The following is a 14,288-nucleotide window of genomic DNA, read 5'->3' as shown; positions in this document are numbered from 1 at the left end:
ACACAATATTACCTACTTAAGTAAGTAAAAAAAAAAAGAACTAGTCAGAAGCTTTTATGGCACATGCTCCTTTTATTTTTATTTTCATTGTTATACTTCTTCTATTTACTCATCTATTTCAGTATTAAGTCAAGGATAACTGCTCTAATATTCTGGCAGTTTTAGGGACAACTTGAAAATGCTTAAGCTGCAATCAGGTTCAGGCATTTCACACACAAAAAAAAGTTGCATTTAAAAAGCTGCCATTATCCAACATAAAAGAGAGAAGATTTATCATAACAGTAAGTCAATTAAAGTCTTAAGCCACAATAAAAGAATTTCAAGTTAACTTCTAACTCAGATTCTCAAAATACTTTAACTCAGTCGTAAGCTACAGAAGACTTCAAAAAACAATTGATAAATTGCTGGTAAGTGCAGCAGAAGGAACCCATATGATTTGACCATTACAGAATTCAAGACCAAGATATTCAGGAATACCTGCATGATGAAATGCCACTCCCCATGGCAAAGTACGTTGGAGCACTGAGTCCAAGCCTGAGACAGAACGCTTTAGCTGATCCAGAACCTCTTCAATCCCTTCTCTGTCCACAACAACTGGGGCAAGGGCTGAGGTTTTTGCAGAACCTTGAGAGAGAAAATATTTTTATAGTTTCTACTAAAATTATTTTTCCTTAAAGGCACTGTGCATACTACAGTCTTCTATTAACTACTTTTCTCTTACTCTCAGCCTGTTGCAAGCTGTAGAATTCCCTGGCAATGATGTCTGCCAGCTTCTCACACCAATTCTTGGATGGACAGAAAAGCAGGACTGAACGGCCATCACAAACAGTCTCATAACACAGGCTCACAACATGGTCTTCATCTCCCTGAATGGAGACAAAATATTTTCAATGCACTCTTTCACTGAATGGGGTTTGTAAATGCTGTCATTCTTCTGTCACAGCAGGAGTCTTCTACTTCAAGTTAGAAAGAGGAGCAAACATAAAAGATTGAGCACTGTTATCATAATTACCGTTTGCTTTAGGAAGTCCAAGCACTAGCATCACCACATTGTAGAGAACAGCCCTAGACCTACCCATGAATAAAACTAAGGTTTAACATTTTGCTTTCATAAATCTGTTTCTGAATGAAAGCCATGCAGTGCACAAAAAAAAACCCTGCAAAATCCATGTCGTGGCTAAGAGCAATGCAGAAGAATTAGGAAGTGCCCCGAGGGAAAACATCACTCTACAGTAAGCAAGGAAGATTTATCAAGTAGGATGTTTGAACTAAAAGCATGAGATGTAGCAGCTGAGTAACCTAATAAGATGCACCCAGCAAGCACTGTTGACCAAAGACTGCAAGTGCTCAGAGCACAGTGGAAAGCTTTTACGGATACTTATATAGATGTGCATGCAAAACCCCACTGTTTACAGCTTGCCTTTTTGGTTTTAGGATCCTGAGAGAGTTCCTGCAACTGATCTCCTTTGCTTGGCAAAGCCAGATTCTCTTCCAGCAAGCAGGCCAAAGAAGGAAGAGGGAAAAGGTAGGTGTACAGTAAGAAACAATAAAAGGCAAATGAAACAAGGGAGCAATGGCAAGAACTGCATATACGCATCAAAAGCTCGGTAAGCATTCAGCCAAATTCAGCAGAAGTGGTGAGGTCATCAAGTTCCCTTTTCTGGTCCAGAAGTCTGAAGGTCCAGTAATGGATTTCAAGCCCAAGAGGATCACCTGGTCTTATCAAATAAGCCAACTCCCTTAAACTGTTGAGTGATGAGCCTAGTTTAGTTCCTTCTTTCACTTAATTTAGTACCTATCCAAAGCAACTACTTGAAAAAATATTGAGAAAAGGAGATGCAACATCACCTTCTCAATATGACCACAGAAAAACAAGCTTATAGATAGTGTTGTCACAAACATTTCCTTTTGTTTCTAGGATCCTTTTTCTTTGCTGTGCCACCATGCTACCGCTAACAGAACATTTGCACACAGGAACTGGGTGCAAAATATTCCAAAATATTGCTGGCATTCAGCCAATATTATCCAACTACCACACTAGTATTACACAGAGCAGTTGAAAGGACTGAGGAGAGAATTCACCCTTCAAAGACTCCACAGAAAAGGAACCTACAAGTAAGAAGTGCACATTTCCCATTTCTACCCATTTGGTTCTTCCAAATCATTATAGTACATTACCCTTTTCATATCCTTTTCAAAAAGACCGAAATCAGATTCAGAAGAATCAGGATGGACATCTGCCTTCTTGTTACTGACAAAAATAGATCATTTAGCAGTTTAATATAAGCAGGTTCGATACCAGATGTTTATGCAAATATATTCTCCCAACAATTAGCGTAAATTCCTTGGCCTAACCAGGAAATACCTTCATTTGTGAAAGTGAAGTAGATTACAGGACACAAAATAGGGTGGCGGGTAAGGGAAGAATCAAGCTCTTTATACCTGTAAAGTGCTCAGAAACAAGATAACTGCAAATCAACTTTGTTTTCAAGTCACTTCAAGATTCAAGAAACTTCAAGAACTTTGTGAGCGTGTTTTGTTCTGTTTTTTGTTTAAATCAGTAGAAGACAAAAAAAACCTCAATTTTGTTCTCGGTTTGAGGATACAATCTATGACATAAACAATGAAGTCAAGAATGTCAACTACTAAAAGAAAAATTAAAAACATAGCAGTAACTGCTTTTTTAACTTTAGATGTACAAAAGGTCCTATTCTAAAAACACCGCTTAGAGTTTTGTTACCTTCAGTTGAAGCTTGGGCTGGAATTCTCGCACTAAATTCATGGAGGAGTCATAAATGTTGCTGCCAATTTTCACCCACTCCTTGAGGGGCACAGGGCGAAAATCCGTACAGTATAGCTCCGCATCTAACCATGAGGCAAGGAGTCCCAAGTTAGGGAGAGTAGCACTCATGCCTACTATCTGTATCCCACCAAAACCAGGACTGGTCATCTTTGCCTGTCTGGAAGTGGTTAAAAGAAAATATTTTCACCCACTCCTTGAGGGGCACAGGGCGAAAATCCGTACAGTATAGCTCCGCATCTAACCATGAGGCAAGGAGTCCCAAGTTAGGGAGAGTAGCACTCATGCCTACTATCTGTATCCCACCAAAACCAGGACTGGTCATCTTTGCCTGTCTGGAAGTGGTTAAAAAAAAAAAAAGAAAGTTAGTGACAACACAGGCTACTATTCTGGAAAACAGGATTCAGAAAAAAATAGCTCAATCTACTTCCTTCCAGCATCTAAAAACAAAGCTATTTTTTTCAACTTATTGACAAAGAAACAAGACATACTCTACTCTTAGCAAACACAATGTCAGACTATATATTGATAACAAGATATTTCAACTTTTTATCATTTTGAATGTAAACTTTAAGGTTCTTTAGGTAACAACAGCAATAAACTAACTGCATATTTGGAGAAACTGAAAACAAACAAATAAATCAACTACTTCCTTGCCATTAACAAAAACATGGAAATAAAGAAATGGTTCAGTCTCCACTGCAGTCTTTCTAAGCTTAAATGCCTTCATTAAAACACTTGCATTTGTTTCAATTTCAGGACAAATACTACTAGACTAAGGCCTTCCTAGAGTTGGGAACCAAAGTCCTTCGTTAGCAAAGAGAAAGCAGCTTCAGTTCTCTAAGTGCTGTATAGCAGCTTCCACTAAAGGCAGTGAGAAGTAATGGGCACTTAACAGACCTGAAAACACAAACCATTAATTTAGGTACCCAAATGTATATTTTAATTCAGGCTTTTACATCTATATGGGGTTTCTTATGCTCCTAAGCCTACATTTGAAAACTAGTCATTTGCATTGCACTGAGCCACATATTGAGACTTTAAAAAATAAAAAGGTCCGACAAATCAACATGAGCTCAGAAACAGCCTGAACCTTCTTAGAAGATCCTGGTAATACTGGCAAAGACAAGAGAGAGGAAACAAGACTACCCAGAAGCTAAAGTAAAAAAAGGCCAGTCACTGACAAGACAGAAATAAGGAAGATGTAGAGAGGTAAACTCTCTCTTACCTGAGCTCTTCAAGCATTTGCTACTACAATTCTGCCACCTTGGTTGGAGATTTTTCCCTCTACAGCAACTTTAGACCTTTTCCCCCCCAAAGTAACTTTTGACCTTCAAGGATTAAAAATGTTGCAGCTCTACAACACGCTGTTTGACTAGGGAGGAGAAAAATCTGCTGCAGAATTTTGGCTGGGTCTGCAAAAGGCTCATGGAGAAGCAAGGGTATTCATACTGGCAATGGCCACCAGAGAACATCCTTTGAGTGCAAAGCCATAATCTTACACTTTAGTGGGATGTCCAGCTAATCACTTGAAAAGCTCTTCAAAGCACTGGTCATTCTGATAATCAGTCAGGCTGGACAGTGTTTAAAGAATTTGGATAAAGGAGCTCCCATTAAATAACAGAGCTGGAGGGGGAAGCATCACAGGCTTGGGAGCACATTGAGAGAAAATGTGGTCTTCAACTCCAGCAATTTCAAGTGGATTCCAAAAGTAGCAACAACCTCCTTCATGTCACTAAGTGGTACAGGGAACCACTGTCAACTTCACCATAATGAAGAGATGGAGAATCCAGGCCCTGACACCTATATGGTGAAGGCCCAAGTACTGTTCTTCCCAGGAACATACCTTGATGCATCTCTCCCTTTTCGCTTGACAAATGTTTTTTCCTTCTGTTTCTTCAACACGAGGGAGGAAAGTGGAGAGCAGACCTGCACCTGTGCTGCAGCCACATGATAAGCCATGGTAAAAGGAGTGGCAAAGCCACTCACACTGCTCTGAAGCATACCACCTTCCAGGACTTATGGTGATAATGTGAGGAAAAGTCAGAGGTGATTAGATCCAGAACACTGCCAGATCCTGGAAATCAGGATAGGAAATACTGGCTAAAATGTCCATTGGAGAGCCAATCTAGAAATGGCAGTTGCCCAACAACTAAATCTAAGAGAACTAAGTCTAGGAGGTTCCCGGAGTGTGTTGAGGATAACTTGTTGACACAGCTGGTGAGGGAGCCAACTATGGAAGGTGCCCTGCTGGACCTGTTGTTTGTGAATGAAGAAGGACTTGTGGGGGATGTGATGGCTGGAGGCTGTGTTGGGCATAGCGATCATAAAATGATAGAGCTTTTGATTTTTGGAGAAACAAGGAGCAGGGTCAGCAGAACTGCCACCTTGGGCTTCCAGAGGGAGGACTTTGGTCTATTCAGGAGCCTGGTTGACAAAATCCCTTGGGAGGCAGTCCTGAAGGGCAAAGGAGTCCAGGAAAGCTTGACATTCTTCAAGAAGGAAGCCTTAAATGTGTAGGAGCAGGCCATCCTCATGTGCTGAAAAATGAGCACATGCAGGACACCCAGGCGATCAGGCCCAGTCAGCATGGGTTCATGAAAGGCAGGTCGCTACTTGACAAACCTTATCTCTTTCTATGACAAGATGACTCTCTTAGCGGATGAGGGAAAGGCTGCAGATGATGTTTACCTGAACTTTAATAAAGCCTTTGACACTGTTTGCCACAGCATTCTCCTGAAGAAACTGGCTGCTCATGGCTTGGACAGGTGTACACTTCACTGTGTAAAAAAATGTCTGGATGGTGGGGCCCAAGGAGTGGTGGTGATTGGAGTTAAATCCAGATGATGGTCAGTTGCAAATGGTGTTCTCCAGGGCTGTTCTGTTTAATATCTTTATCAATGACCTGGACAAGGGCATCAAGTGCAACCTCAGTAAGTTTGCAGGCAACACCGAGTTAGGCGGAAGTGTTGATCTGCTTGAGGGTAGGATGGCTCTACAGAGGGATCTGGACAGACTGGATCAAGACTGGAGGTATTTAAAAGATGTGTAGGTGTGGTGGTTAGGGACATGGTTTAGTGGTGGTTTTGGCAGTGTTAGGTTAGAATCATAGAATCATCTGGGTCGGAAGGGACCCCCAAAGGTCATCTAGTCCGACCCCCCCACAGTCAGCAGGGACACCCCCAACTAGACCAGGTTGCCCAAGGCCTTGTCGAGCCTCACCTTGAACATCTCCAGGGATGGGGCCTCAACCACCTCCCTTGGCAACCTGTTCCAGTGCTCCACCACCCTCATAGTAAAGAACTTATTCCTAATGTCTAATCTAAATCTGCTTTTCTCCAGTTTAAAGCCATTACCCCTTGTTCTGTCACTGCAGGCCTTTGTAAACAGGCTCTCCCCAGCCTTCCTGTAGCTCCCTTCAGGTACTGGAAGGCCGCTATTAGGTCTTCCTGAAGCCTCCTCTTCTCCAGGCTGAACAACCCCAGCTCCCTCAGCCTGTCCTCGTAGCAGAGGTACTCCAACCCCCCGATCATCTTTGTGGCCCTCCTCTGGACCTGCTCCAACAGGTCCATATCCTTCTTATATTGAGGGCTCCAGACCTACACACAGTACTCCAGGTGAGGTCTCACCAGAGCAAAGTGGCAGAATCACCCCTCTGGACCTGCTGGCAACACTTCTATTGATGCAGCCCAGGATGCAATTGGCTTCTGGGCTGCAAGAGCACACTGCCTGCTCTCGTCCAGCTTCTCATCCACCAGCACCCCCAAGTCCCTTTCCTCAGGGCTGCTTTCTAATACCTAGTTAATGGTTGGATTCAATTATATTAAAGGTCCCTTCCAACCTAGACAATGCTAAGATCCTAAATTGGTAGTCTATGCTTAGCTCTGCACTGGTATGACTCACAAGACAGGAAGCAGCAGAGAAAACTGTTAAAATCTGGCTTTTGGTGCTAACGGAACAGTTGATTTTGACTCTTCTCTCAGTAACACCAATAAAGATTAAGACGATCGATACACCACCTCCTCTATTTGCCTTTCAGCGTTTGAGCACTATGGAGCCACTAGACAGTTTAGTGTTGGGGAGCTAGATACTGAAATCTTAAAAGCCTCTAAAGCTCTTCTGAACATCTAATCTGTTCCCCAGCGTCCCATCAGTTGTGCTAAAGGCAAGAAATTGTGCAACCACTAGGCTATTGCGTGTTATAAACAAAACCACAGATCACCCTGAGCAGTGCTAACAAAGCAGACTACTGGCACATCTTCTTAAGTCTTCTGATCAATTCACCATTGACAAGTTAACAGCATGAGAACTCTTCTACAATACCTGAATGTTTCCGTAGGATAAATACTCCATTCTATGAAATACTGAAAAATTAAGCTGAGCAAATCTGCTATCAAAAACTTTAAAAGAAATCCAAAGTTTTTAAAAAAAATTTAAATAGGCTAAAAAAGTAAGTGAAAGATTCAGCCTTATTTCTTTTCCTCAGAGAACGAATCCCATGGTAGCATACAAATTGAAAACCATGAGGAAAAGAGGTTTTGACTACAATGGCAGGCCCCTGAGAGGTGGTGTGATGAGAGCTTAATAACCAAAATAGTCTAGGTCATCACTCTCATAAAAACCCTGGAGCTAACCCAAATTTCCAGTCACTCAGAGAACAAAATAGTTAGAACCATCCATAATTTAGCATTAAAAAGACGGACATCCTGGTGTACCCACCGTTTTGCAACCTTCTCTGTAACATATCTGACTTTGGTCAGAAGGAGTTCCAGCAGATATCCTCGATGAGAGTCTCCCAGCATGTGCAACTCATCCACAACCACCACTCCTGATAAAGAGAAGCACTCAGGTTATATCTGACCAAACCCCAAACTAAGAAAAGATAGTTTCAAGATAGATCATTTCATATTTCCACACGATGAATCAAAATTTATATTCACAGATCCTGCTGTGCTTACCAAAACCACTATGGCTTCCTTCTGCCACTGATTCTTCTGAGACAAAGCATGACCAATGTCATGATGTTTCACACCCCCAACAACCACACACACACAGTCAGTTTTTAAAAAAATAAAAATAAATAGGCTGAGTTGTTGGTCTGGCCACCACACAAAACAGTATTGCAGCATCTATACTGTTTTAGTGCAAGTAAAAACAGCCAGGCTTCAGAGTATCCAGAAAGGAACATTTCAGCACCCAAAATGAGCTAGTCAAAAGCTTTGTTGACATCACTGTCTTAGTTAAAAACATCACTTCTTACTAATACAGTAATGTCAGAAAAAATAATCCTAGAGCGGATGTAATTACACTGGCATAGCCTGCTTCCTATTATATCTTTTCTCACTAACCAAATCTGAATGAACTCTACTATTTAGCTTTGGCTTTCAAATGAAAAAAAACCCTTACACGAGTGCTCTGTTGTCATCTTACCTCCTGCAAATGACTTTTTGATCTATTAGCCACCTCCATCACGTTTGTAAGAAGTGTAGGAATACTGACAAGGATAATGTGTAAAGATCTTTCTGAATATCAGCAGCTGAAGATAAGAGACCAGATTAGGGTCTCCCCTGAGGAGAAAACAGAGAGCCCCCTACAACTCAGCCCCCCGGTGCACCTCCTGCACACATCCCAACTAGCAGCAGTATGTACCATTTCTGACCAGCTGACAGAGTCACAGGGACATGGAAGAGGCTGAAGGAAGGTTAAACAAAAAAAGCAGGGCACAGGGGACACCAGGCTTCATTAGTTCTGCTGCTGTGGAATTTTTTTCCTCTTTGGTGCAGCTATGTAATATCTTCCTGGTACAGCTAAAATAGCAGGAGCTTAAGGGCAAATGTGACCTTGTATTATCTCTTTCAATGCTATTTTTCCTTCTCATTTTTTTTCTCTCCTTCCTACATATGTTCCTTCTCTCTCCGTCTGTTTTCTCCCCCCTTCTCTTTCAAGCTACTTAAGTTAGAAAAGAGCGCTGCACTGCTTCATCAGCCTCCCTTACAAACTCCCACCCATCCAGCTCCTCTCTCTTCCTGTGCTTCCTCTATTCTGTGCTCACTTGTAAAAAAATGGTAATTCACTGGTCACCAAATACGTATTTATTCAGCTACCAGAAAAAGCTTCTTCCTGCTTCCCTGTACAACAGTCTGTTTGAATGCTTCCAGTAGCTGAGAGAGGCCAGTGCAATCAGATATCTACCAAAGTAAAATTCATACAGGTTACCTTTCCAGTCTTTGTACCAAGCAGCAGCACATTTTGCTTCTTGAAGTGAAGCGTAGTGTTCTAGTGGTACCTACTGGCCAAAGCACAGGGAATATCACTATTTGTTACACAGGTCACTTGTTCTAGACCTTCTGCAGCTACTCAGCTATAATATATATTCCAAACCCACGCTAAACCTGTGAACTTTATTGCCCTGGCAGTCTGCAAGCTGGTGAGATGTGATTGTCACACGTGCACAGTGCTCTCTTCTACTCAGGCAGTGCTCAGAACACACCCACTGGGATAAAGCAGCAGGAGCAATCAGGCAAACAGTGTTTTTCACAAAGCTATCCTTAACCTGAAATGGAATTGCAGCCAAGGAGGACTTCAGGTCCCAGCATGCAATGGTATTTTCGACTCAACAACAAGCCCAGGAGTGTAAGTGGGGCCAGAATTCCATCAAACTGAAAACGAGTAACATTTCAGTCCCCTCTTTCTCTTTGCAAATTAGGTGTGTGTGATGAAAAAAAGCTACCTTGACAGCTATCATACATATTTACTGTAGAATAACTAGGCTTTTTAAGCCCACATCTTGTTTAAAACTAAAAAGTTCTGAATGACAGGCAGGGATGATTTACATTATTTATTTTTTAGTACAATTAAAGTATTAATTTTTTAATTTCAAGTTTAAATTAGGAAAAGAAACAAGTATAACAGCACATTACAAATCCATTCCCAGCTGACCCATTGAGAAGGCAGCCGATTCTTCTCTAATCCCCTTTCCTAGAAATTTCTTTAGTGTCAGTGTCAACAAGCTGAACAAGAGGAACATCATCTCCTGTACCTGGATGTTCAAAACTGACACACGTTATATAATAATTAGCAACACAAAACCGCTTTTAACTGCTTCATACAGCAAAGAGGAACTCTGCCAGGCAGAAGATCTGAGTTCCTCCCAACAATTTCCAAAGGCAACGTGAGCTATCAGCAGGGGGTTGACATCAACAAAAGGAACAGCTCAAGCTTGAGATGGAACCCAGCCAGAACTGCAGTCATCTCCCAATAACTCATCTCAAAAGATAAAACACACTCATTACGAACTAGTCTAAATTTAGAATTAATTAGAAGACGAGGTACAATCTTGCCGTTTCAGACAAGCTTGCTTTAGGTGACAGTTAAACTGGCATTTTCAGCTCATGTTTGCATTTTGCAGCTTTAATGAAACTGTATCTCCAAGTAGGAAACTTGTCAATGTCTTACTTTAAAGATGATTTTAAAACTCAAGTTTAATTTAGAAATTAATTTCAAATAAGCACATAAGGAAAAAAAGATTTTTAAAAAAAACATTTTAACCCTTGTTTCAGTTATATGCTCATAGTGGGGCACAAGGGAAACTGAGGGTTGCAGCAGAGGTGTTTTCAAGTGGTGAAAGAAAAACATCATGCTTTAAGGAGATATCAGTGTTGAGGACATATATGACATATATTCAAACTCAAATCTTGTAATCACTTGACTGGTGATATCTAAATGACTCTTTTCAGGTACAGTCATCTTAGAGAGCACGACAAAAATGTAGGGATGGAATAGAGGTACCAACCAAAGGAATTTGGGATATCTCTAGCTTCTGAAAGATGTTAACATTAAGCAATACATCTCAATATACTGAATATGCTTCCAAGGCTCCCAAGCCAACATAAATATGGACATCATGACCCCATTCTCTGCCTTGTGCTGGCAGTACAGCTTGTACCGTCTAGTGACCTAGGAACCAAACTATATTTAAAACAAACAAAAAACCCCTAAACTAAGTAGCCAGATATTGAAATAACTAACTGCATGATCACTAGTTCTCTTGCAGGGGAAGGGATGAAGATATACATTCAGGAATCAGGCTGGGCTGCAGGCACCTCGATTCAAATGAGCTGAAAATGCTGCACAGCCACAGTCATCCCCTCATCTTCTAGCCCACTGGCAGTCTAAAGCATGTGTGGTGACCCAGCCCCTAGAGATCCCAGTGTGAATGCGTTATCTTATGATCAAACACTCTGAAATAACCTGAAGGGCTTTATTTCCCTTATTCTCTCTCATGTTTAAAAATTTTTTCTGGTATACAGAAGAGTATTCTGCAGAATGCTGCAGAATATTATGCCACCAGATGCACATAGAACAAGTTTCATAGGTGGAGATCTCAGAGCAGTTTTCTAACTCATCTGAAAACTCATCTAGCTTTCCAATTTTTATATTTTTAAAATAGCAGCCAGCTATGTTACAGGCCAAAGTGAAGATGGGGAAGATTAATTGTGTAAAATATAACTGGGAGTAGCTTTACTGAACAGGCTGAGAAGAACAAACTTCTGACTGCACCAGGAAAACATGTCTTTCCAAGTTCACACTGGAAACATAAGGCTTCTTCAGGTTTTGTATCTCCTCCCAAATACTAAATGAATACTACCATTATCTAGTGGTCATCAGGGCCATGGTGACCCAGAAGTCTACATTACAAGGACAGAAGGCTTTCAAGTGAACCACAAGAGAGAAATTAACGTGACAGCCCTCCTAATAATCACCATGCCTGCCCAGAGGAGCTCTATGTATTCATTCCACTGATCTGGGCCCAGATGAACACCAAACACAATTCTGCCTCTTCCTTGAGGTAAATGAAGATAAAACATGGATACCATATGTACACAATCTCTGTCCCAAACAAATGAACATGCATACATTCTTGAACTCAAACATTTTCCAGACCCTTAATTCACTTTCTTCAATTAGAAGATATTTTTTAGCTGTAGAAATCGCTGCTAATCACTGTCCATGGATTGTCATCCATGTCGGAGAAACTAAAACCTGCAGCTTCTACCTACTCACCCCAGATGCTGAGCTGCATAGAATAGTCCTGACTGCCTTCCTAAATCCAAATCAGGGGTGCTCTGAAGGAAGAAAAATTTTTGCTCAATTTTGCTATATGGCATGTCTGCCACATACAGAACTGAGCAAATACAAAGCATCCCATGATTTCACACGTACTCAGAGTATGTAATAAACCTCACCCCTACAATGGTCAAGCCTCAGTATCTTACCCAGTGAGTCCATTTGGTTTTCTTCTATTAGTCTATTGATTAGACCATTGGCTTTCTCAATGGTGCAGACAGCAACATCCAGGGCAGAGAAGCGTCCAGCAGGAGACATGCTTCCCATGTAGCCTTCAACTCTCACATCCACCTCCTGAAACAGGGCCTGTTTTTCAAGGATAAAGAATGTCATGCCAAGGTTAAAACTCTGAATTCGGACCAAAGCCTGCTGGAACCACATAAAAACCTGCATCCTACAACCACAATTTCTAGTACTTAAAATGCCAACTAATCAGATAAAAGCCATGGCTCAGCCAGTTACAGTTACTTTTTTGTTTGTTTGTTTCCACTGTCACTGTTTATTTCCAAAGCAGAAGCCACACCGTACACATTGCAGGACAAAGCGTACATAACTGAGTATGAGATGGGGACCACCGTTTTATTTTAAAAAAGGTTAGAGAACACAGAGTACAACAGTTTATAATACCAGTGGGTTATGTACAAAGAGGCCTTGCTTCTGAGAAATCCTGAGCAAAAGCCAAATGTGGGACCCCAAACCCAAAGATGTCACATCTCCCACTGAAAGTCAAGAAATGACAACTTCTTTTCTTCCGCGCCTTATTACTGCAGTGCCAAAGCTTTGGCACATCACACATTAAAATAAAAAAAAAAGGCACAAATTCTTGAACCAGATGGGTAGGATACTGTACGATTTCAAGTATGGGCAGGTATGGTCAAACCTTAGGCCAGGAGTACTAGAACACATCATCAATAATCCTCCAGTTTTACAAGATTAAAGCAAAAGCAGGTCTCCATTAACAATCACTACAAAGTAGCTTTCACGCTCAATTTGTAGCACTTCCTAGCAATTTGCAAGGTTAAGCTACCATCTCAGTTTATTAACACCCAAAATGTCTTAAATGTCAGAAACTGTAACAAAAAATGCCTGCTTTTTATTTGTATTTAGTGATTGTTGTTACTTTGACATATTAGCTAATGAAAACAATATTTGATATAAAAGTCTTTCAAGAAAAAATGTTTTAAAAAGAGTGTTGCCACTGTAATTTTGTTTTGAAATAGCTGGGGTGAGGAAGCCAAGACATAACCACATTCTGTCAGAACATATTTTTAGCAAAGTCAAAGTGAAATCAAAGGCACGAAATTCTCATGGAACACCCCAAGGAAAGCTAAAATATCCTTTTATCCTTTCAGATAATGTTGACACCTTCCCTTTGTAGTTTTTCAGACGCAATCTCTAATTAGAAAATTCCTTTAAAGTTTGTATATTATAAAATCTATGAATAAATGCAAGTAACAATGCTTTAAAAATCAAAGCTGAAATAAAATGTCTTAATCAACTCCTTAAAATTTTTCCAAGTTTCCTTTTTTGGCTAAAACTTTCATTTTTTTCTCTCCCACTTAGGATTTGTAGGTAATTTAAAATCTGCTGTCATTCTTTCTGAAACAACTCTGGCATTTATTTTTTTCCTCAAATCCACGCAGTAACTTACATTTAAGAAATGTGACCCAAAAACTACAGCCCATAAGTTTACCTGCTTTGAATGCTACTTACCTGCAAATAACATTTTTTCTCCTTGGCCACAGAGACAAAGGGAAGGATGAGAAGAGCTTTCTTACGAGTCTCCAGGACTCGTTTCAAAATAAGCAATTCTGCAACAAGAGTCTTTCCAGCACTGGTAGGAGCTTGGGGAAAAAAAAGAAAAAAAAAAAGAAAAAAAAAAGTAGTTGAGGGGTTTTTTTATTACATTTAAAGTTTTTGGGAAAAAAAAAAAAAAAAAAAAAAAAAAAAAAAGAAAAAAAAAGTAGTTGAGGGTTTTTTTTATTACATTTAAAGTTTAAAAAAAAAAATCCAAAGAACAAGCATAGAAAGCAGTTACTGAAGAATTTGGGGCAGTACTCTTCAATTGATGCTCCTCTCCCAGCCCCACAACCACAGTAGCAGTTAACCCCATGCAGGGTCAAGAATTTGTTGAATTAGCAAAGTATTTCTCTTCTAGCCTCTTCCATCATGCTTTCAAGGCTCGTGTTCTAATCTCTGCTCCAGAATAAACAGCAGCTCAGAGACAAGCAAGAGGAAAAAAACCTGAACAAACAAAAAAACCACTACAGTTTCTTGGCTGGACAGAAGACCTCAGCCAACACCTTACTGATCTAGCATATTATTATGCTATCATTCAGTTCCTGGTTGACATAGTCTGTAA

At 40.5% G+C, this 14,288-nt stretch overlaps 1 protein-coding gene across 1 annotated transcript in view; it reads right to left on the bottom strand.

Moving 5' to 3' along the window:
• POLQ (polymerase (DNA directed), theta) overlaps positions 1-14,288 on the bottom strand; it is a 68,247-nt gene that overhangs the window by 52,644 nt on the left and 1,315 nt on the right. Inside the window, exons 3-8 of the mRNA XM_014957090.1 lie at positions 13,640-13,770; positions 12,076-12,232; positions 7,520-7,628; positions 2,741-2,960; positions 722-866; positions 478-624 (exon numbers count right to left, since the gene is read on the bottom strand). Coding sequence (XP_014812576.1) covers positions 478-624; positions 722-866; positions 2,741-2,960; positions 7,520-7,628; positions 12,076-12,232; positions 13,640-13,770 — 909 coding nt within the window. The remainder of the gene's footprint in view (positions 1-477; positions 625-721; positions 867-2,740; positions 2,961-7,519; positions 7,629-12,075; positions 12,233-13,639; positions 13,771-14,288) is intronic.

Source organism: Calidris pugnax, unplaced genomic scaffold (assembly GCF_001431845.1).
Source record: "Calidris pugnax isolate Ruff unplaced genomic scaffold, ASM143184v1 scaffold225, whole genome shotgun sequence".
In the NCBI taxonomy this organism is placed as follows: Eukaryota; Metazoa; Chordata; class Aves; order Charadriiformes; family Scolopacidae; genus Calidris; species Calidris pugnax.
This window is presented reverse-complemented; position numbering and strand designations above follow the sequence as displayed.